The sequence below is a fragment of the Cnephaeus nilssonii genome (assembly GCF_951640355.1).
Source record: "Cnephaeus nilssonii genome assembly, chromosome: 1".
NCBI classification, from domain to species: Eukaryota; Metazoa; Chordata; class Mammalia; order Chiroptera; family Vespertilionidae; genus Cnephaeus; species Cnephaeus nilssonii.
The window spans coordinates 115289813-115311898 of NC_137072.1; the positions used below are offsets into that span (position 1 = coordinate 115289813).

The 22086-nt window shown below is 66.1% G+C and overlaps 1 protein-coding gene across 1 annotated transcript; it reads left to right on the forward strand.

Moving 5' to 3' along the window:
* Positions 1 to 769: 769 nt before the first annotated feature.
* WFS1 (wolframin ER transmembrane glycoprotein) lies at positions 770 to 18964 on the forward strand. The gene is made up of 8 exons (XM_079775436.1): positions 770 to 938; positions 5633 to 5865; positions 10735 to 10817; positions 11563 to 11707; positions 12152 to 12322; positions 12892 to 12972; positions 13877 to 14022; positions 16408 to 18964. Exons 2-8 carry the CDS (start codon positions 5634 to 5636, stop codon positions 18211 to 18213), a joined length of 2664 nt encoding a protein of 887 aa, XP_079631562.1. The 5' UTR covers positions 770 to 938; position 5633; the 3' UTR covers positions 18214 to 18964.
* Positions 18965 to 22086: the final 3122 nt, after the last annotated feature.

Consider the following 22086-nt stretch of genomic DNA (forward strand, 5'->3'; position numbering starts at 1 on the left):
AACCACCCTGAGCTCAGGGTGGCCTTGAGGCTCACACAGGGAGCAGGCACAGGCCACAGGCCCGCCCAGGGCCTCACTCCCTCAGGGAGAGACCTTTGCCCTGGTCTCCAAACCACACCTGCCAGACTCCGGACCAGACCGAAGAAGAGGGTTCTCAAGCTGCCTCGCCTGGCCTCACTCCCTGGGCTAATACACATTTTTAAACGCACCCCCCCCCCCCAATTCCCTTGTGAAACGAGTGCTACGTGCATTGGATTTTTTGCATGTAAAGCGACGCCAGGCTACACGTACACATTTAAATGGGCCACATTTTTGTATCCCTGCTGCTGCATCAGGGGAGCCCCCTCTTTCTAGCGGGCCTGGGATGAAGGCATCTGGCGCGTAGTAGGCGCTCAACCTGTTAGTTACTGTTGCAATAGCAAGTACAACGACTCTGAAGAGTGGTGGGTGCAGGTGGCACGAGTTTTGTCCACGGGCCCAACCAACCACCTGTTACAGACAAAGAAGAGAGGTCTCGCCAAGCCTGGGCGGGGCCGAGGCCCGAATCTGCTCGGAAACTTTCGCAGTTGGACCGGTCCCCGGCGCCCTCCAGCCTGGCTGTGCAGGGGAGGGCGGGTCGCCGACAGCCCGGCGAAGCGCACCGTGATTGGCGGAAGTGCGCAGTGATTGACAGGCGCGCCGGCCGCTCAGCGGGCCGAGCCAGCGCCGCGTCCGCCCAGCCGCGTCAGGAGTGGAGCGAGGTCCGCGGCCCCGCCCCCGGGCCCGCCCCTCTCCGCGCGGAGGGCCGCGCTCGCGGGCTCTGGCCGCTGTTGGCGCCGCCCGCTCGTCCCGGCCGCTTCGCTCCGGCCCCGGCGAGTCCGGCTCCTCCCGACAACTTTGCTGCGGTCCCGGAGGCCCGAGAGCCATCGCGGCGCCGCGTGCGGCCCACTCGCGGGCCGGTGAGTACTTCGGCACCGGGGACGGCGGCGTGGGGGGGGGGGGATGGAAAGAGATGCCGCCCGTCTCGGGCCTCAGTTTCCCCAAATGAGCAGATGGGCGGCCGGTCCCCACTTCGGCACGTTCCCCAGAAACGGGAGGGCTGGAGTCCCGCCCGCTCCGCGGCCGCACGGCGACCCCTGCCCGAGAGGGGTCTCCCGAGGCGGGTGAGCGCCCCCCGGGCCCCAGCGCCCCGGGAATCGTGGGGCACCGCGCGCCCCAAGCACTTCACGCCCTTGGACCTGCGAGCCTCGCCGCGGAACCCCCGCCGTGTGGGGCGAGAGAGCCCGAAAGGCAGGCGGCCCGTGGCTGGGGACCCGGCGGGTGGCCAGGGACGCCCGGTCCCCGCAGCACCGTCCCGAGTTGCCCCGTCATGGCCCTTCCCCCGCGGCCGCCGTCGGTGGGACCCAGGGCCGCCTTCAGTCCCTGCCGGGCCGCTGGAAGGGCTCGAGGGGCTCGGTGGGGTTCAGTCCCCCCTCCTTCCCACCCCCGCCCCCCGCCCCCCGCCCGCAGCAGCCTGGGGGTCAGGCTAACGCGGGCGCAGCCTCCTGGGAAACTGTGACAGTTACCCCCACCCCACCCCACCCCACTCCTGGGGAAGGGGGTGGGGCTGGCTGACGGGAGCCTGGCCCTGGGAACCATAGTTTCTGTTTTGAAAGATGAAGCGCTCTGGGGACTCTGGCCCAGGCCCGTTGGGCTCCATGTGGAGACAGTTCAGGGCACTAACATTTATTTGCACAGGACTTGGCCCTCTGGGTCTGCTCAGGGGTAGGAATCGGAGCTCCCGTGCACCGTTCACCGGAGGAGCAGGCTGGCTGGGATTTGGTGACCTGCCCAGGCAGGCGCAGCCCCGCCTTTCCTCACCTTGGACAGTGACCCCTGGAGTTCGGCCTGTGCAAAGGGCTTTCCCTCCTGCCCCCATCCATCACTCAGAGTCCTAGTCCCTCTGTGCAGGCGGCCGACCGACGGACCGACCGCCCTGCTGCCCCGCCGCCCCGCCGCCCGGGGAGGGGCCCGGGCTGGAGGCCACACTGGCTGGTGCCTCCTCCAGGGGTCCTCCTGGGAGCCCCGAGGCGTCCGACCAGGGATTTTGACCGAAGTTCCTTTGTCTCCCCCGCTCCTCCCCCAGCAGGTGGACGCAGGAAAGGTTGCTAGGCGACCACCTCTCACCTTGCTTCCCAGGATGAAAGTCCCGCTCAGGCCTCCTCTGGCCTCCCAGCCAAGGTCACAGAGAGGGTCCTAGCCTAGTCCTGGCCCCCAAAATGCCTGTGCTGCAGGACAGAGACCAAGCCCTGGTCCCCGATGCTGGTGACAAGAAGAATCCTAATACAGAGGGGGTTTTATGCTTTATACGGCGCCCATGTCCCCGCCTCAGAAAGTAGGGCCACCGTGGTCCTTAGCCGCAGACCCAGCGCCCTCTGCTTCCCCACCCTCACATTCAGTTAGTGGCGCCCCGTCTGTCCCGCTCCAGAGCTGTGCTCAGAGGCCTGCGCTGGGCCAGGCCTCCGCCCCGTTCCCTGGACGGCCACCTGCCCCCTCTCCTGGTGCCCCCATCCTGTCCCCACACAGCCCCACTGGTTCTTGAACCGCCATCCCCTGCTCAGCACCGCCCTCACCCCCTCCGGCCCTAAGCCTGGCACTCCCTCAGCCCTCAGTCCCTCCCCCGCCACCCAGTCAGCCTCTTCCCTCATCCCCCTGTCCCCTTCCCCGGGGCCACTCCTCAGCCACATTGCTGGCTCACTCTCCCTCCGCTGCCTTTTCTGCCGGGCAGTCCCTGCTGGAATGCCCGACACCCCCCTTCCTCCACCCCGGCCTGGCTCGTGCCTGCCGGTCCTGAGCGCTTAGTCCCGGCCTCGCCTCCAGAATCCCGGCCCTGGCTCTCTTCCACGCAGCCTGAGGCGCGGCTCCTCCTCCCTGGTTGTCTCTCCGGGTGTCGTCCTTCCCATCCGGGCTGCAGAGCGCTCCCTGGGCAGGGGGGTGCCCGGGGTGCGGTGGGCTCAGCGCTGGGGGACGCTGTGGCTGGACATTCCCCGCGACCCGCCCTTTGTTCCTGTGAACTTGGCACTTGGGAATGTTCCTTGGTGTGGCTCTTCGTTCCCTGGGGCAAAAATAGGCTCCTGGGAGCCTCCCGGGCCTCGTGCGCTGGTCGTAAGGGGCCGCCCTGTGCCGGGGGCTGGGCCGAGCAGACATCCCACAGGAGGGTTTAAAACATTGGGTAAGCCCCAAAACCTTGCGCATTCATTACACAAAATTAGGGAAATACATTTAGAAAAAGAATTAAATAAAAACACCCGTAATCCCTCCACCCAGAGATCGTCAGTATTTTCCTTTTGGAGGCATTTTCTTCCATCTTTTTCTGTAGATAAACTTTGCTTTCATCCTAAATAGACGTCATGCTGCTTGGAATCCTGCCTGACAGTGTTACACACACATTCTTCTGTTGTTTAAACGCGTGTACGCACTGCACAGCTTTAAATGTCCTGAGCAGCTGTTAACATCTGGAGGGACTGTAACCCCCTTAACCGCCCTCTGGACGGGGCTGGGCGGCACAGCCGAGACCCACAGCAGCAGGAGGGCTCGCAGGGGCAGAGTTGTGGCCCTGGAGGAACCCCACGTCTGGGGGAGTGGACCCGGGAAGAGAAGGGCGTGGGGGTCGGGTGGCAGGGGCCCCTTTTTCAGAAACGCGCAGGTTTTGCGGGTTGGATTCCAGCGTCCACGCTGAGCTGTGGCGGCATTCCTGGCCCGCGCTTCCTCGTCGGTGAAACGGGGCGGGGGTGAAGCCTAAGCCGTGTCTCCACCTGTAACACCCGGACAGTACTGCCTCCCCGACAGGCCGTGAGGACCCCGGGAAGTCTGTGGGAAGCGCCGGGAACCGAGCACATTCCAGATACATGTTTGTCATTAACAGCAGCAATGCCCGGCGTAAGTCAGCTCTCACTCAGGCGAGCTGCCCTCCGCCATTCCAGGAAGGTGGCACTGGATTCTGGGGCAGCAGGAGCCATGGAGATGGCCAGGAGCCGTGGCCCCAGGGTTCAAGTCCTGCCGTTTTTGCCAGCTCGGGTCGGCCGTGGCCCGCAATGCCCGGGTGTGTATGCCGCATCACCGCCTGTGTCCCGCCCACAGCCGGGGCACGCACTTGGGTCTGCACATGCCGCCGAGGACGGGTTTTGCAGAAGTGGCCTCTTGGTCTGGTTCCCGGAAGCCTGGGGTTTGGACACAGGCCTGCACTGCTTTGATCTGTGGGCTGATTTGCGTGGCCTGACCGCGCTGCTGGCTTGCACCCGGGGGGTGTTTTACAACAAGGGCTGAGTCCCTCTGAGGCAGGAGCGTCCACATCGGAATCGACAGGGCTCTTTGATGGACACAGATCAGACCTGTGGGACCATGTGCAGCTGGGGACGGGGCAGACACGGCTGTGACGCCCCACTAGAGACGTGTCGGTCACCTACGCCATCAGCTCCATGCTCGGAGCCGGGTGTTGGGACATGTCCGGGGCCCTCACGCGCCCCCACACCCTCATGCACCTCGTCGTCTGGTCTCACTTGGTCCTCAGTGTCCCCAAGCTTGGGGTGGCGGTCCATTCGCAGTGGAGACTGAGGTGCAGAGAGGGGCGAGGCCCGCTCAGGACTGCCCAGCTGGTGGGGCGGTGGCAGGTCAGGGGGCCAGGTGCCCTCGCTGCCAGCCTGTGCCTGCTCTGCGCTCAGCGTCCTCACTCAGTGAGGAGGCGATGGGCCTGGAGTCTGGGAGGGGCCTCACAGGATCCCCACCGCGCACCCGGGGGCCAACCATGTCGGCGGGTTATGTCCCCGGGCCTGTGGCTGTCCTCACCGTGCCGGCCGTGTCTGTCCATGCTGCCACCAGCCTGAGCAGCACTTTTGTGGACTGACTGAGCCTGCGCACCTCCCCCCCGCCCATCGTGAGCCGGTCCCAGGATCTGCTCAGACACCACATGGCTTACATCACCCTGCGTTTCTGTGTGTGTTCCTCTCTGGTGGCATTCGCGTTCTGAGATCTGTGTCCTGTGGTTCTGGCCTGGAGTGGGGCCGATCTGACTGAATCCCAGTCCCAGACTGTGGTCCCCTCCCCCGCCCCCCTGCTCCTGGGGGCTCTGAGGGCGAACCCTTCCTGGCCTCCAGTCTGCCTCTGCCTTCTGGTCACGTGGTCTCCTCTGTGTCTCTGTGTTTCCCTCCTCTCCTGGCAAGGACGCCCGGCATGGATTAGGCTCTAGGCTCCGCCACACCCGATGACCTCCTCCGAAGAGCTTTAGTTCCTCTGCGAGCCCCCTTCCCCAGGTCAGGTCAGCTCCGCAGACGGGGTGACGGTCATGAAGGCCAGACAGCCCTCCACAGCAGGCTGCTTCAGGGCATCCCCCTCGCTGCTCAGATGGGGACACCAGGCCGTGTGGCTCGTGCCCTGTGAGGCGAGGACTCAAGGTCTCAGATGTTGGGGCCTGAGCTCCCCCGACGGCTGGGCCCCGTCGAGCTTTGCTCCCTCGGTTTCCTCCTCTGTAGAGTGGGGAGGTCTTAGGGGGCTGTTGTGATGTTGGGCAGCCCCCAGCCGTTCCCTTGCTGTCTCCTTTCTTTCCCTAAAGAGGAGGCCTGAGCGGGCCCAGCTGGGGATCCTGGTGTGTCTGACCTGCAGCTTCTCTCGCCGGCAGGATGGACGCCAGCGCCCCTCCTCCGAGCCCCTCCCGCCCACAGCCGTCGCCACCGGCACAGCCCCAGGCCCGCTCCCGGCTCAATGGCACTTCCTCGGTAAAACAGGAGAAGAGTGGAGCGCCCAGAGCTCCTGGACCCCAAGTTGGACCTGGACCAGATATGGGAGAAGCCGGGGCCCCAGCAGCACCCCCGGCCCTGCGTGCCAGGAGCCGAGAAGGAGTGGACAGAACGGGTAAGGGTTTGGGCCTGGGAAGCTGGCGGGCCCTCAGCCCGGGCCGGGCTGCTCCCTGGGCGCAGTGCAGGGGGAGCCCCGAGTCCACGTGTGGGCCAGGCCCCTCCAGCTTCCTCCTGTGGGCTTCCCCTGCGGGTCAGGGCCCGGCACGCCATCGCATGCAGACGGATGCCACGTGTCCTTACTTTATTTATAACCAGCTCGGACCTGCTCACTGGGCTGGTTCCGCACCAGGCACTGTGAGGGGGGAGGGAGGGTGAGAAAGGCTTCCCCGCCCCCAGGGCTGGGGAAGCTCGTGCCGTCCCCTCTCCATGTGGCCACTCCTCGGGCCATTGGTCTGGGCCCCACGTGGCCACTCCTCAGGGCCAGCTGCCACTGGAACGAGCCTGCGCCCTGCTCTGCAGTCCTGCTCCGGGCCAGGTCCGAGCGCTTTGCAGGTGGAGAATCCTGTTCTCCTCTTCCCGGGTTTCACCCCTCCTCCCTGCACCCCGAGACCACTGTCTTCCCGTGCTGCGTGGGAGCCACGGCCCACAGTCCACCGGCACCACCTCCACCTGCGGCAGCCCAGCCTGACGCTAAAGGCTGTGCCGCCTCTGACGCTTCCCGACCTCATCCCACGGCAAGACATGCACGCGCTGCTGTCACCTGGCGTGCCGCCCACGGGCACACTCGCACACTCAGTCAGTGGGGACAGATTCCCACAACTGTGCTCAGCCATGTGTGTGCTGCAGTCTGCTAGTCTCCCTTCTGCTCCTTTTATTTAAAAACCGGGGGCCCAGTGCACGAATTCACGTACCTTGAAAGGAACTGTGGGCCCCAAGGCTGCAGTGGGCACAGGGGTGAGTCTCGGCCCATCCTCCGCGCCCCCGCCCTGTCCCTCCCACCACGGCCCCTGGTCCCACATCTGCCGGTAGCCCTGTTCCCACCTGCTGACGGCGCGGAGTGATTGGGGCCAGTGCCAGCAACGGGTCCGAGTGGGGCCAGTGCTGTCAGCGGGTGCGAGCGTCGCAGCCCTGATCACCCCTCAGGAGCAGGGGGAGGTGGAGAAGCCCTCAGGGGCGATCAGGGCCGGCAGCCACCGCTCACACCCACTAACGACGCCAAGCGATGGAGGCCGATGCTGGGCACCAGCAGCAGGTGTGAGCGCCGGGTAGGACCACAGAGCGCGGGAGCAAAGAATTTTCAGTAACCACCAGAGGCTCGCCCCGATGACAGCGACCAGCGCCCCGTGCTCCGTCATCCCACTGCAGCCAATGCCCTCATGTTCCATGCTCTGCCGCCTGCTGCCGACGCCCACCATGTTTCACGTGCACCCCCTGGTGGTCAGTGCACCTCATAGCCACTGGTTGTTCCGCCATTCAGTCTATTTGTATAGTAGGGTTTTATATATATAGATAAGCACTGCTTGCCGGCAGTTGAATTCGACCCTGGTGGGCAGAAACCTGTGCCACAAAACTCTGTGGTTGGCTGCCAGTTTAGTTCTCCCGAGCTTTTCCCAACCGGACTCCGGAGCAAATGTCTGGGCACCCGGACTGTGTGTCTGTCGGGTGCCGTGGCCCAGAGGGACCTCGGAGATGGGCTGTGTTTCCCCCAGAGGGGCCCTGAGTTACGGAAGCCCAGGCTCCTCCCCCCCACAGTCACGCTCTCCTCACCGCTCCAGAGACTAGCGGAGGAGTGATGGGGCTGGGCTGGCAGCCCCGTGCTGGGTGCCTTTGAGGGTCACCCAGCCATTTCTGCACCTGTGAAGTGGGCGGGGTCATACCGAGCCCGAGGCATCTGCGTGAGGGCTGTGCGGGCGCTGGGACCTTGTACACTGGGGGACATTCCTCAGGCCCGTGCCTGCGGAATCCCGCTGAGTCCCCGCCCCTCACCCCTGCAGGGACCTGCCTGTGCCCCACAGAGACGGGCCGTCTCTTGAGCTGTGGTACTTGACAGGCTTCATGATGTCACCAAGCATCTGCTGGCCCCTGGCTCCTTCACTGAGGTCCCTTTCGGGCCTCCTGTTGGGGTGTCCCTTGCACATGAACGCGTCCATTGAGTTTAATGACCCCCACTAAACACCTCTTTGGTGACTGGCCATAAGGTCAGCTCAGGGCTGTGTGTCTGTGTTTGGGGGCTTGTGTGTGTATTAGATTATGCCACAAACTACATGTGTGCGCACATGTGTGCGTGTTGGGGGATGCTTGCCTTTTCTCCCCCACCACCAGAGGGCGGGACCCTGTGCCGTCTCTCCTGTTCCTGGCTGCGTCTCCCCCAGGGGGTCTGTGAGTTACAGAAGCCCAGCCCCCAGTCCGCCTGGTCACGCTCCCCTCACCTCTCCAGCGCGCCCAGCCGTCAGGATGTTTTCCCGGGAGAGGCCACTGCCAAGGTGACTCCCCAGCTCAGCAAGGCCCCACGCAGCACCCCACTGTGCTGAGCGCCGCTGTGGGGTCACTGTCCCCGGGCATTAGGGGACCCCTCACCGCAGGGGGAGTGCTGCTGTTGTCCCCACTTGATGAGGAAACCGAGTCACAGACTGGTCCGGGTGACCGCTGCGGGTGAAGGGCCACCGAGTCTCTGTCCTACCCCAGCCCCTCCCACCCGAGCCTGGGCCCTCGGGCTCAGTGCCGCAGACCAGGCTCCCGTCCAGTTCCTGCTGGGCCAGCCCCGACGGGCGCTCTGATCTCCGTCTCCTCGGGGAGCCCCGGGTGCTCTGCTTTTACCCCCAAGCTCTGGGCGGGCCAGGGCCGGGCCCGAATCTCAGCCCAGCCACACGCCTTCCTCCTCAGGCTGCAGAACAGCCCTGGGAGGACGGAGTCAGGCCTGGACGCTTCAGATAAGACGTCAGGAAGCATGTGGTTTCTGTGTGGTCCTGCCCCTGAGTGGGGGGAGAAAGGAGGGAGGGGGAGAAAGGAGGGGTGAGAGAGAAGGGGAGGGGAGGACAGGGAAGGACAAGTCCTGGGCAGGTGGGCAGCCTCGGGGTCCCAGCCCCCCACATCTGGGCTGTGCAGTCAGCAGCTGGCCGCAGCCGCAGGACTGCCGAGTCCCCGAGGCTCCCGCTGCCCGCACCAGGCCAAGTGCTTGTTGGGCAGCCGCAGGGCCACCGACAGGGAGGGTGGCTGGCCCCTCTGGGTGAGGGTGCCGACGGCCAGGAAGCGTTCACCTCAGCGTTGTCCGAGGGCCTGTCCAGCCGGTGCGGAGACAGTGGGCGGGAGGGGAGGTGCTGGGTGTGTGAGGGAGGAAGGACCGGGCCATGCAGGCGTCCTGGGCAGGTGAGGGGTCAAAGAGTGGGGCCCAGGGTCAGCCAGCCAAGCGGGGCTTGAGGCTCAGGTTTTGTGGACGCCGGCTCTGGACCTGAGACAGCGCCCCTTCCTCACAAACCTGTGGCGGGGCAGTGACCGCGGAGGGAGGCAGCTCTCGCTGGGCCGCGGCACTTTGATGCTGAAGGCGCTTCACCCTGGCAGGCTTCCCTCCACACCCCCTCCCGGTGCGCCCGCACCCAGGAGGCCCCGCTGAGCTGTCCCCTTAGTCTGAGCCCTCCGCCAGGAAGTGCGCCCCGGGGCTGAGGGGGGCCAGCACCCAGGAGGACTGGCCGTGGGCCTCGGGGCCCTGAGGACCGGCGCCGGGGAAGGGGCGGTCGTCCTGGCCTGAAGCGTCCGCCGGGGAGTCCCCCGTGGACCGGAGCGAGGAAACCCCGCCGGAACTTGGCGGGAGTGTCACCAGGAGGCCAGGTGCCTCGTGAAGTCCTCCTCCCCATGCGCCGTCCCCAGCCCCGCCCAGCCTTGAAGGTGGGTCACCTTAGGCCACTGCCCTGCCTCCCCCGCCCGGAGTCCTGTGTCCCGCAGACTCGGGAGCCCAGCACAGGCGGAGGCACCGCTGAGCAGAGCCTGGCGGAGCCTGAACGGCGGGAGGCCGGACATGGGGCGTGTGAGTGGGGCTGCTCCTGTTTCTTTTCACTCTGCCTGCTGTCTCCAGAGACATCCAGAGGGACAGTTCGTTAGTTTCTAAGAAGCACCTACTATGTGGCGGCAGCGCCGCAGCCACAGCCGCGTGTCACTGCCGGGGGCACCACCGCCTGGTGGGGGTGGCGATGGGCGGAGGCGAGGTGCGCAGTGGGCAGGGCCGAGTACTGGTTGTAAAGGAAAGAGAGGGGCGGTGAAAGGTGATCTTTTTCAGAAGCTATTGTTACGAGCACCGCGGGAGGTGACAGTGAGCTCGGTGAGGGACGTGACGTGCTGTCACGGGCTCACTTTTTAGAGAGGGACGTGCAGCACGAGCATGAGGCGCTTGGTCGGGTGCCTGACTGGTCGTCAGCTAGGAGCACAGCCCCCACAATGCCCCACGGGATGGCGTGTGGCCCCTTGTAAAGCGGAGGGGACCGGGAATCCCCTCGCACCTGGCTGCCCCCTCAGCGGGCTTTCCGAGCCACTGGAATGGTAAATCCCACCACAGGTCGACGTGGAATGGGTTATAACTCTATTATAAATCCTTATCTCAAAATGCATGCGCACTGATTGCGGCTTCCAAAAACCGTGTGTGTCTAGACTGCAATCTCAGGAATCGTGCCTTCGGTCTGTGGGTGCTGGGCATCGGGGTGCAGGTTCGGTATTGAGGTGGGGCCTCCTAGCACTGCAGTCAGGCAGTGAGCCGAGGGAGGTGAGGGACTCGGGTCTGTGGGTCCGTCCTCCCCACACACCCAGAGACGAGCAGAGCCTGAGCTGACTGCCCAGCTGCTGTGCTCCCTCCCTCCCTGTGGGGCATCATGGCTGTCTTCTCTCACCTCCCGGCCCGGGTTTCGCCGAGACGTGCTCCAGGTCCGGCCGTTCGTGCTGTCCTCCCGGCCCCTGCCCAGCGACAGGAGGCTCCGTGACATTGTTTTTCCTCTTAAAGGGCCCGTGAAGGGAGACATGGAAACGCCCTTTGAAGAAATCCTGGAGAAAGCCAAGGCCGGGGACCCCAAGGCACAGACGGAGGTGAGGACCGCGGTGTCGGGTGGGAGGCTCAGGCGTGGCCCCCAGAACAGCGGGCCCGGACGAGAGCTCCATGGCCACGGAGGTCGGTGCCGGGGGTTGGTGCTGTGTGGACGGGCTTGGGTGCAGCGTGGTGATGCCGCCATGTGCCTGGCCCCTGTTGTAGTGTTTGTGTGCCCGGCCGTTCCTGCCACCTCTTTGGGGAGCTCACATGACTCTCCTGTGTCCTGCTCACACCTGGTCTTAGGCACCACCTCCTCCAGGATGCCTTCCCTGCTTCCAGCCTGTCCTTGCCCCACCCCACTCTCCTTGCATCTGGGGAGGGGGTGCCTGTGAGGAGCGGGTGCCCTGAGGGTCCCACAGGCCCAGCATAGTGCAGATGCCAGTGGGACCCCGTTCCTGCAACCTTGTTTCTTGGCCTGGGTGACAGAGGAGGCTGGCCTGGCACAGGGGAAGGGAGGGGGTCCAGGAAGCCTGAGGTTGCCCAGCTGTGGGGGTCAGGTCAGGGGCCGGCTGTGGGGGTCAGGTCAGGGGCCGGCTGTGGGGGTCAGGGGCCAGGCCGGCTGCAGGGATCAGGTCAGGGGCCGGGCTGGCTGTGGGGGTCAGGTCAGGGGCCGGGCCGGCTGTGGGGGTCAGGTCAGGGGCTGGCTGCAGGGATCAGGTCAGGGGCCGGGCCGGCTGTGGGGGTCAGGTCAGGCGAGGAGGAGGAGCCCCTGCTGAGCAGGCGTAAGCGGCGTCTCCCTCGCAGGTGGGGAAGCACTACCTGCAGCTGGCGGGCGACGCGGACGAGGAGCTCAACAACTGCACGGCCGTGGACTGGCTGACCCTGGCCGCCAAGCAGGGCCGGCGCGAGGCCGTCAAGCTGCTCCGCCGCTGCCTGGCCGACAGGAAAGGTGGGTGCGGTGGGGCTCGGAGCCGCCGCAGCTCAGGTGGGGCTGATGCCTTGAAACCCGGATTGGTGGTGGTGGTAGCCAGAGCCCCTCACCCCCCGCCTCCTTCCTGGGCCGGCCACGCCCTGCGCTGTCCGAGCAGGTCAGTGCGTCCCCACGGCGGAGGCAGAGCCAGTGGTGCCCAGAGGCCGTGAGGGAGCCCGTCAGGCCGAGGACCAGGGGTCTGAGGAGCGAGCGGGAGGACAGGTGGCCCCGCGCCCACCCACAATGGCTGCTGGGTGTGGTGGGCGCCCACCGGGACTGGCCCAGTGTCCTTTCGGACAGATGTCCTTTTCTGCCTGGCGACCAAAGGGGCCTGGGACGCCCCTCCCGTGAGTCCCTTCCAGGCCCCTCGGGCAGAGCCTGGCTCGGGGGGGCGGGGCGGGCCCTGATGCGCCCGTCCCTCAGGCATCACCTCCGAGAACGAGCAGGAGGTGAAGCAGCTGTCCTCCGAGACCGACCTGGAGCGGGCCGTGCGCAAGGCGGCGCTGGTCATGTACTGGAAGCTCAACCCCCAGCGGAAGAAGCAGGTGGCCGTGTCCGAGCTGCTGGAGAACGTGGGCCAGGTCAACGAGCACGGTACGCGGCTTCCCCAAGGGTCTCCCGCGGCCCAGGGAGGGGCCTCTGGGGCATCCCCTGTGCCTGGGCTCCTTCCTGGGGGCGGGTGGTGACCTGAGAGGCATCTTGGTGTGACACTTGGGGCCACCCTGGAGCCCAGAGACCCCGCAGTGGCACAGCCCAGCCCCACCCGCTGCCCCTCCGCTCTGTCACTCTGCCCTCCTGCGGGTCCTCCCTCAGCGGGTGGCACACGGGAAGAGCCCAGGTGGGTTGTGGCCGATGACGGGTGTTGACAAAAGGGCAGACATGTTGGTGTGGCTGTGTTCACTCCGGAGCAGACTGGACGCAGAGTCTAGGCCAGGGAGGACCGGTTATGCTGACCAGAGGTCTCAGTGTGCCCATAAAGGGGACGCGCTGTGCCCAGAGGGGCACTGAGTCACCCTAGTGGGTGGAGGCCGAGAGGTGGCTGCCAGAGACGTGGCCCCACAGCGGAGGCTCCAGGCCCTGTGGTCCCAGAGCTCGGGGACCCAGGAGAGCACGGCTGGTTTGCGGGGCTGCCGCCTTCACCCTCGCTCCCTCTGTCACTGCAGATGGAGGGGCGCAGCCGGGCCCCGTCCCCAAGTCCCTGCAGAAGCAGCGGCGGGTGCTGGAGCGCCTGGTCAGCAGCGAGTGTGAGTACAGCGCTCTTCCTCCGCCCGTGGCAGCTCCACGCAGCCGTGCCCGCACCCCATTCCCGCGTGCACCGCGCCCCCGGGTCTTGGGGCGTGATGGGTGTCAGTTCTGGGCACGGGACCTGGACCCTAGCCATGGGGAGCATGCGTCTGAGCGGGAAGGCAGACACGGTGGTCCCTGCGGCCCTGGGCCCATCGGGTCCTGGGCGAGTCAGCAAGGGTGGGCGGCACCCAGCAGGGAGAGTGGGGGCTCCGCACCCAGCATGGGCTGTGGGGTGGAGGGCAGAGTGTGGGGGGGTGGGGGAAGGGATGGAGGATCGGGGGCTCTGGGAGCTGGGGTGCCTTCGGGACGTCCAGTTAGGAGACGTCCAGTTAGGAGACACCTTCAGGTGCCCTGTGTGCAGCGGCAGCGTGTGAGTGCGCTCCTGGTCACAGCCCTGGGAGCTCACTCGGAGGAGACACGGTGGTGGGGGACCCAGGGCCGCTCAGCACTAACGGGAGCCCCCAGTCGGCACAGTCCTCACAGGACGTTAGAGGCCCTCGGGGTCTCAGTTGCCTCGGGGCGGGAGGGCATCGTACTGAGGGCACGTCCCACTTTCCGGCCGTGCAGGTGGGAAATGTGTCTGGAAGGGGCCGGCTCTGGGCAGATCCAGCACTGAGGGCGGGGCCTCGGCTCCTGCTCTGTTCCGGGGCAGCCGTCTGCCTCGCGTTCTCTCTCTCTCCTCCTTGGCCGGGTCCTCACCCACCGCCCAGGACAGAGATGGGTGTCTGAGCCCCTGTCTCAGTGTGGCCCAGCCACTGCCCACCTCGCCGCCCAGGCGGTGACAGCCCTCCGGGCGGTGACAGCCTGGGTGACAGCCCTCCGGGCGGTGACAGCCTTGCCGTGCCGTTCTCTCCACTTCAGCCAAGAACTACATCGCGCTGGACGACTTCGTGGAGATCACCAAGAAGTACGCCCAGGGCATCCTCCCCACCGACCTGTTCCTGCAGGACGATGAGGATGACGAGCTGGCGGGCAAGAGCCCCGACGACCTGCCCCTGCGCCTGAAGGTGAGCGCGGCGACCCCCAGGCTCCCTCCGCGTCTGAAAAACGCTGAGCGGGAGCAGGGTGCCAGCGCTGCGGTCCAGTGTGATTTAGATGATGTCACTTGGAGAAACTGTTAGTTTACGGTACAGGATGGAGGTTAATTCCTGCAGAACAAGAGCTGGTGCCCAGGAGAGCGGGGGACCCAGGTGCAGGGGAACCCCGGGTGCAGGGACGCCAGGTTATTTGGTCTGCGGGGGCTCAGGGAGAGGCGGGTAGTGAGCAGAGTGGTGAGGAGGTGACCGGGGACAGGCTGAGGGCAGGGGGCATGCCCTTCCCCACCGTCAGCTGCGAGCAGCCCCACATGGCCTGACTGAGCGAGGAGCGCACACGTGTGGAGAGCGAGGAGTGGCGGGCCAGGCCTGTGACAGCCGTGTTTCCTTGCGGAGACCGGGGTTGCAGACACCAGGTGGCCACCTGCTCTCTCACACACTTCCCCAGCTCACTGGGCTGAGCCGCGTGCGCCATCTCACCTGCAGAGAATGCCAGGGGGTAAGGCCTGGTGGGGCTGCAGGAGGCTGGGTGAGGCTGGGTGGGCCGGGTGGGCCGGGTGGGGCTGCAGGAGGCTGGGTGAGGCTGGGTGGGCCGGGTGGGGCTGCAGGAGGCTGGGTGAGGCTGGGTGGGCCGGGTGGGGCTGCAGGAGGCTGGGTGAGGCTGGGTGGGCCGGGTGGGGCACAGGAGGCTGGGTGAGCACCTACATGGAGAGAACATGGAGAGAACTGCCCAAGCAGTGGCCCAGGCACCTCAGTGCAAGGCCAAAGCCAGGCTCCATTAGGCCGCCTGTTCTAGAACTTTCTTTGTCATTGAAAAGTTCTCTCAACCATGTGATTGTGTGGCCTCACAGCAAAAAACAGTGGCCCTGGGCGTCGGGATAGGGTTTCAGATTAGTGGCCAGGAGCCAGCCCCGGGGGGACCCATGCCGGCTCCCTCAGAGCTGCCGCGCCGTTGGTCACAGAGGAGGAGTTGGTCACAGAGGAGACGGGAGCGGTGGCCGCCCTGGGGGAGCCTTTGGCCTGTCTTGCCATTTCGAGGTCCCTCCGTGCGGGACCGGTGAGCAGGCCGGTCGGCCGTTGCGAAGGGCCCTCCAGGGAAGCCTGGGGCAGGACCCTCCACAGAGGCCTCTTTGCTCTCCAGCAAGCGCCCCACGTCCCCACGGAGGCTCCGCTGCGGTGCCCGGGCGCCCCGGTGCCCCCGCGCCCTCCCCACAGGCAGGAGCCTGCGCCGCTGCTGCCGGAGGCTTTTGGCCTGGGAGCCGGGCGGCCGGCCCCAGTTTGCTCGTTGGCTCTCTGACATGCTCAGAGGCCCTCAGTCTCCATGCACACATGTGTCCTACCCTGTCCCTGGGAGCCCCCCGGCTGCTAGCCAAGGCTCTCGGGCAGATGACAGCCACCTCCCCGGGTGGCCGTCAGCTGTGCCCACGCAGAGGGTCTGTCCTGAGGGCGTGGTGGAGGCGGTGCTGCCCTCACCCGGGCTGTGGGCACCCTCCTCCCTTCCCTTGCCCCTCCACACCCAGAACCTGCCCTCCACACCACACTGCCAGGACGGGCCACTTTGTTTCACCCCCTCCGGTCTCCTCCCATGTCCCCCGAGCTCCGGCAGGGCTGCCAGCTCCTGGGATTTCTGCCTGGAAACCAGGCAGGTGTGGGGTCCACCCTGGATGGGAGAAGCACCCCACCTTCCCGAGGCCGCTCCCAGCTCAGCTCCCCACCAGCCTCATTCACCCTTTGCTGCGGCCCAGGCCGAGGGGTGCCTCTGCCCTCTGCCTGGGTGCAGGCTGGTAACCAAGGCAGGGAAGGGGCTGCACTTGAATGTGGCTGTGTGTCTGTCCTAAGCGGGATGGGTGGGCGGGGGTGTATGGGGGTGTGGGTGGGGGGGTGGGCGGGGATGTATAGGGGGGAGTGGCTGGTTCCTCAGGTCTCCTGACACCAGCGAACACATCCCGCCCGCCCAGCCCTGTTGCAGTTGAACCACCTCCACTCAGTAGGTGGCCACACCGCTCTCCACCTTCACACACGGCTCCTCTGGAGCCCCTGCCCCCACTGCCACCCGGGACTGTTGGAGCCCAGCGTGGGCTTGTGGGGTGCGGTTCCTGTCCCCTGAGCAGGTGGGGAGCCCCGAGGCACGGGGGGGAGGTGAGGCGTGCCCGGCCGCCCAGGGTGCTGTTGTGTGGACAGGGTGAGGCCCGTGGGGCGAGGAGGGCCCAGGGACGGGTGGAAGTGACCCACGAAGAGGGCGTTGCGTGGAAAGACCCGCGCAGACGGGGGCCAGAGCTGGGTGGCTGCCTCCTGGGGTTCGTGAGGGGCAGCGAGCAGGCTCCTGGCTCCACCCTCGTCTCGCCCCCTCCCCCGCAGGTGGTCAAGTACCCGCTGCACGCCATCATGGAGATCAAAGAGTACCTGATCGAGATGGCCTCGCGCGCGGGCATGCACTGGCTGTCCACCATCGTCCCCACCCACCACATCAACGCCCTCATCTTCTTCTTCATCATCAGCAACCTGACCATCGACTTCTTCGCCTTCTTCGTGCCCCTGGTGGTCTTCTACCTGTCCTTCGTCTCCATGGTCATCTGCACCCTCAAGGTCTTCCAGGACAGCAAGGCCTGGGAGAGCTTCCGCACGCTCACCGGCCTGCTGCTGCGCTTCGAGCCCAACCTGGACGTGGAGCAGGCCGAGGGCAACTTCGGCTGGAACCACCTGGAGCCCTACGTGCACTTCCTGCTGTCGGTCGCCTTCGTCATCTTCTCCTTCCCCCTCGCCAGCAAGGACTGCATCCCCTGCTCGGAGCTGGCCGTGGTGGCCGTCTTCTTCACCGCCACCAGCTACATGAGCCTGAGCAGCTCCGCCGAGCCCTACACCCGCCGGGCCCTGGTGACCGAGGTGGCCGCCGGCCTGCTCTCTCTCCTGCCCAGCCTGCCCTTGGACTGGCCAGGCCTGAAGCTGCTGGGCCAGACCTTCTTCACGGTGCCCGTGGGCCACCTGGTGGTCCTGAACGTCAGCCTGCCCTGCCTGCTCTACGTCTACCTGCTCTTCCTCTTCTTCCGCATGGCGCAGCTGCGGTGCTTCCAGGGCACCTACTGCTACCTGGTCCCCTACCTGGTCTGCTTCATGTGGTGCGAGCTCTCCGTGGTCATCCTGCTCCACTCCACCGGCCTGGGGCTGGTCCGCGCCTCCATCGGCTACTTCCTCTTCCTCTTCGCGCTCCCGGTCCTGGCGGCCGGCCTGGCGCTCGCGGGCGCGGTGCAGTTTGCCCTCTGGCTCGTGTCGCTAGAGCTCACCAAGGTCGCGGTCACCCTGGCGCTCTGCAGCGTGCCCCTGCTGCTGCGCTGGTGGAGCCGGGCCCACCTCTCGGTGCTGGAGGTGGTCCAGTCGCTGACGCGGAGCTCCATGGTCAAGCTCATCCTGGTGTGGGTCTCGGCCATCGTGCTGTTCTGCTGGTTCTACGTGTACCGCTCGGAGGGCATGAAGGTGTACAACTCCACGCTGACCTGGCCGCAGTACGGCGCCCTGTGCGGGCCGCGGGCCTGGAAGGAGACCAACATGGCGCGCACCCAGATCCTGTGCAGCCACCTGGAGGGCCACCGCGTCACGTGGACGGGCCGCTTCAAGTACGTGCGGGTGACGGACATCGACAACAGCGCCGAGTCGGCCATCAACATGCTGCCGTTCGTCATCGGCGACTGGATGCGCTGCCTGTACGGCGAGGCCTACCCCGCCTGCAGCCCCGGCAACGCCTCCACAGCCGAGGAGGAGCTGTGCCGCCTCAAGCGGCTGGCCAAGCACCCCTGCCACATCAAGCGGTTCGACCGCTACAAGTTCGAGATCACCGTGGGCATGCCCTTCGGCGCCAACGGCAGCCGCGGCCCCGAGGAGGACGACGTGACCAAGGACATCGTGCTGCGGGCCAGCAGCGAGTTCAAGGAGGTGCTGCTGGGCCTGCGCCAGGGCAGCCTCATCGAGTTCAGCACCGTCCTGGAGGGCCGCCTGGGCAGCAAGTGGCCCGTCTTCGAGCTCAAGGCCATCAGCTGCCTCAACTGCATGGCCCAGCTGGCGCCCGCCCGGCGCCACGTGAAGATCGAGCAGGACTGGCGCAGCACCGTGCACGGCGCCGTGAAGTTCGCCTTCGACTTCTTCTTCTTCCCCTTCCTGTCGGCCGTGTGAGGGCGCGGCCCCGCGGGTGGGGGTGGGGGGCGGGGCGCGGCTGCCCGGCCAGCCGGCGCAACACTAATGCTGAGTGTGCGTGTGTGTGTGTGCTCGCGTGTGCACGTGCAGGGGCCTTTGTCGTGTGCAGCTGGCCACCTCCGCCAGCTGCCTGCTTCAGCTCTGCCACTTGGAATGCCCAGCGGCATGGAAATTGCATGCACGGCCTGACCCCGTCCCGACCTCCCCGCGTGAGGCTGGGTGCCGGGCGGACCGGACGCCCATCCCGACCTCCCCGCGTGAGGCTGGGTGCCGGGCGGACCGGACGCCCGTCCCGACCTCCCCGAGTGAGGCTGGGTGCCGGGCGGACCAGACGCCCGTCCCTAGAGGCACTTTGACGTTCCCTCCCCACTCCCAGCGCCCGACCTGCTCACTTGTGTGGATTTGTTCTTGAATGTGCTGCTGTGTAAACTCAACATGACACTTCTTATTTATTTGGTGGCTGTTAAGCCTCGACAGCTGTCTGCCAGTCCTGCGGGCTCTCCGAGCCGTCACGTGGCCCAGGCCCCCTGGTTCCCTCCAGGCCGGAGCCAGGCGAGAGCACAGCACGTCCACGCTGCACTCTGCTCCACAGCTTGCCTCACGCGAGTGGGGAGGGAGGAGGGTCCCGCCTGGGGTGTCCCTTCCAGCCCCCAGGAAAGCCTGGCCGTGTCCCCACGGGGAGCAGAACGGCAGGGCCCCAACAGCGAAATAAAGCCTGTGCTGGACCCACTGTCGGCTCCTCCTGCCTCTGTTGGAAGGAAGGCCTTTCCTGCGGGCCCGAGGACAGGTCTGCCCCGCGCCGAGTTCCACGCCAGTGCAGTTTGCGTGGCAACGGGCAGAGCTGACTCAGGAATGGCGGCCACCCACATGTCAGCAGCAGAGCCGGCGGGGCCGAGGGCGCCTGTCCCCTGCCCCAGGGCCCACTCCGTGCTGGGCAGGCACCGCAGAGCTGCCTGCGCTTGGACGGGTGGCTGGGCTCCTGAGGATCGCCGGGATTGGGCTTTGGACCCCGCATTGTACTTCTGCCTCCTCCACAGACCCCAGGCCTCTGTCCCCACCTGTGAAACAGGAAGGCGGAGCTTGGTCGGTGGTTTTCAAAACTTGATAGCAATGCAGCCTTCTTAAACACTCAGGCCCAGGACTCAGTCCGACTGGGAAGGTGCTCCTGGCAAGTTCAGGGGAGCAGGCACAGCAGATGGCGCAGGCGCCGCTCTGTGGGAGTCCCACTCGGACCCAGCCGTGCCACCGGGGCGGGGGGGCGGGGGGGGGGTGGGAGGAGAGGTCACGCTTCCCAGGCCTCTGCTTCCTCTGCTGTGAATTAGGGACGTAACAGGACCGGCCTCGGGTTGTTTTAGGCTCAGATGAGTCAATCTCCTTGCAGGTGGTTAGAACAGGGCCAGGCCCTAGTGAATGCTCTCTAAACATTGAATTTTTAAAAGGAGTTAAATACGCATGGAACTTCAGAACCTCCTAGCTTCTTAGAAACGGAAACTTTGTGAAGATAACCGTGTTTACAGTGGAGCTGATCAGAGGGGCCTAATCCAGGCAGAGGGCGGCCTGCCCCATGGCGCCGTCTGCGCCCCTCCCCCAGGCACCCCGGGAGGCACCGTCCGCCCTCGTCCCTGCCCCTGCAGGAAAGCTTGGCCAGTGCCCGTGACTGACCAGCTGAAACACTTTATTTAACTTGACTAATGGGCCTCGGAGGCACTGGCCGCCCGCGAACAAATATTTACTGCGCTGCGAGGCGGAGCAGACGCGCCTCCATCAGCCAAGCCCACGTCCGCCCTCAGGAAGACCACCCGAGTGGGACGTGAGGCCCCATTCGGAGCAGGAAGTGCCATGGGATAGCACTGGTGTCCCTGCAGGGGGGGAGGGGGCAGCACTGTGTCCCTGCAGGGGGGGAGGGGGCAGCACTGTGTCCCTGCAGGGGGAGGGGGCAGCACTGTGTCCCTGCAGGGGGGAGGGGCAGCACTGTGTCCCTGCAGGGGGGAGGGGGGTAGAACTGGTGTCCCTTCTGGGGGGGCAGCACTGTGTCCTACATGGGGGCCTGACCCACCCTCTGCCCGGGGCCGGGGCCTAGGTTTGGAGCCACCGTGGGTCGGCACTGCGTACATGAGGTCATTTGGTCCTGGCCGCTAGGTCTCATCCCCCCCCACCACCCCCCATCACCCCCTGCCAACATTTCCCACGAGAATTCTTAAAGGTGCCACGACGTGCCCAAAAACCACCCGGCAGAGCCAAGGTGGGAGCCCAAGCCTTTCTCCTGGCGCTGCGCCCCCTGCAGGGCCACGAGGAAACTGGCCTTTTCCTGGGGTTGAGCTCCCTCCTCAGACACCGCCCTGGCGTGGCCTCGGACTGGCCGCAAGGACCAGCCTGCCGGCTGCCTGCTCAGGGCTGGGCCTCGTCCTGTTGTCCCCGGGCCGCGGGAGCCCCAGGCAGGGCCAGCGTCGGGTCTCAGGCCTCCCACGAGGCAGTAGCAGCGTCTGAGCTGCTCCCGGAGACCCGGGGGGTGGCGCCTTGGGGAGGGATGGATGCCAGGTTCCAATGAGCTGGGGGAGGTCCCCCGCTCCCCCCCACACACACACACACCTGCGTGGCTAAGAAATCCGGATTCTGGCCAGCAGTGCCGGGGCCTGGGGAAGCACCGACCCCACCATCCGGGCTGCTGCCGGCAGTCTGGGTCAGCCTGCTGGCTCCACGCTCCAGAAAACCCCCTCCTGCTCCCCTCCCCAGCTCCCCCAGCACCCCCTCCCTCCCGCAGGCTGCCCTGCACAGTGAGACCTTCCCCCAGAGAGGACACAGACTGTCCCTACTTCCCCAGGAGTGACTGGGCCCCGCGGTGGGTGTAGCAAGACCTCAGTTAAAGGGAACAGCAGTGAAGTCCCTACTGGGCGCCGCTGGGAGGGACGCAGGAGCGGGGCTGGGGTGGGCTGGGGTGGGCCGGGGTGGGGGGGGCAGGCTCTGTGCTGACCACGTATGCAAAGATTTTCTCCTTTAATCCCACAGCCCCACGAAGGGGACTGTCAGTCTCCACAAACTGTGGACGAGAAGACCCGCACAGCAGGGGTGGGTGGTGACCTGGGACCCACAGCTCATCAAAGCCAGGGCGTGGCTCCGGCCGCGGGCTGAGGGCCCTGCTCCGAGCCACCCAGCCCCCGAGCCCCCGCGCAGCCCCCTGGCAGGTGCTCAGGGAGCATGTGCTGGGTGAATAAACGAACCCGCAGCGTGGCGAAGATCAGCGGCGGTCCCGGTAAGGGCAGGAAAGGCCTTCTTCCTCTTGGCTGTGGCCTTCCCCAACGCAGGAGGCGCACCGGGTCACTAAGCCCCACGACGGTTAGCGCCTCTGATCCCAGCAGCCCTCTGTTCAAACTGCAGGACCAGCCGAGCTACTGTCAAGGCTGCATTCTTGCATCCCCCTCCTCCCTGCGGTTTCAGTGGCTCCGGGGAAACGGGCCGGAACGTTTCTGGTTCGTGGCAGGGCTCCTCTCCCGCCCTTCCAACCCGAGCTGCCCCCCTTTCGAGCCCCTTGTAGCTTCGCCCTGAGAGCGTTTGCAGGCTCGGGAAGACGCTGATGAAGACGCCTCCCTGGAACATGTGCGGCTGAAGGTCAGCCAAGCCCTGGCTCCGCGGGACGGCCTCCGTCCGGGAGCTGGAAAACGCCAACGGGAATCCCCGATTCCCTCTCCTCTCTTCATCGCTCTGCCACGCTGCCATTTGCCCTAATAACAGGCCAGCCCACTGTCCTGGGAGCCTGTGCCCTCAAAAGGCACCTGGCCCTTTCCCTCCGGGGAAAGGAACAATAAACGTTCTCTCCACACCTGTCTCCCCTCTCAGAGCCCGCGTCGCCGGCCA

Excerpts from the sequence above, each read along its gene's own strand:
- WFS1 (XM_079775436.1), top strand. The coding sequence starts at position 5,634 with ATGGACGCCAGCGCCCCTCCTCCGAGCCCCTCCCGCCCACAGCCGTCG. Across the intron at positions 11,708-12,151 it reads CTGCCTGGCCGACAGGAAAG|GCATCACCTCCGAGAACGAG; the intron begins GTGGGTGCGGTG and ends CCCGTCCCTCAG. Across the intron at positions 14,023-16,407 it reads ACCTGCCCCTGCGCCTGAAG|GTGGTCAAGTACCCGCTGCA; the intron begins GTGAGCGCGGCG and ends CCTCCCCCGCAG.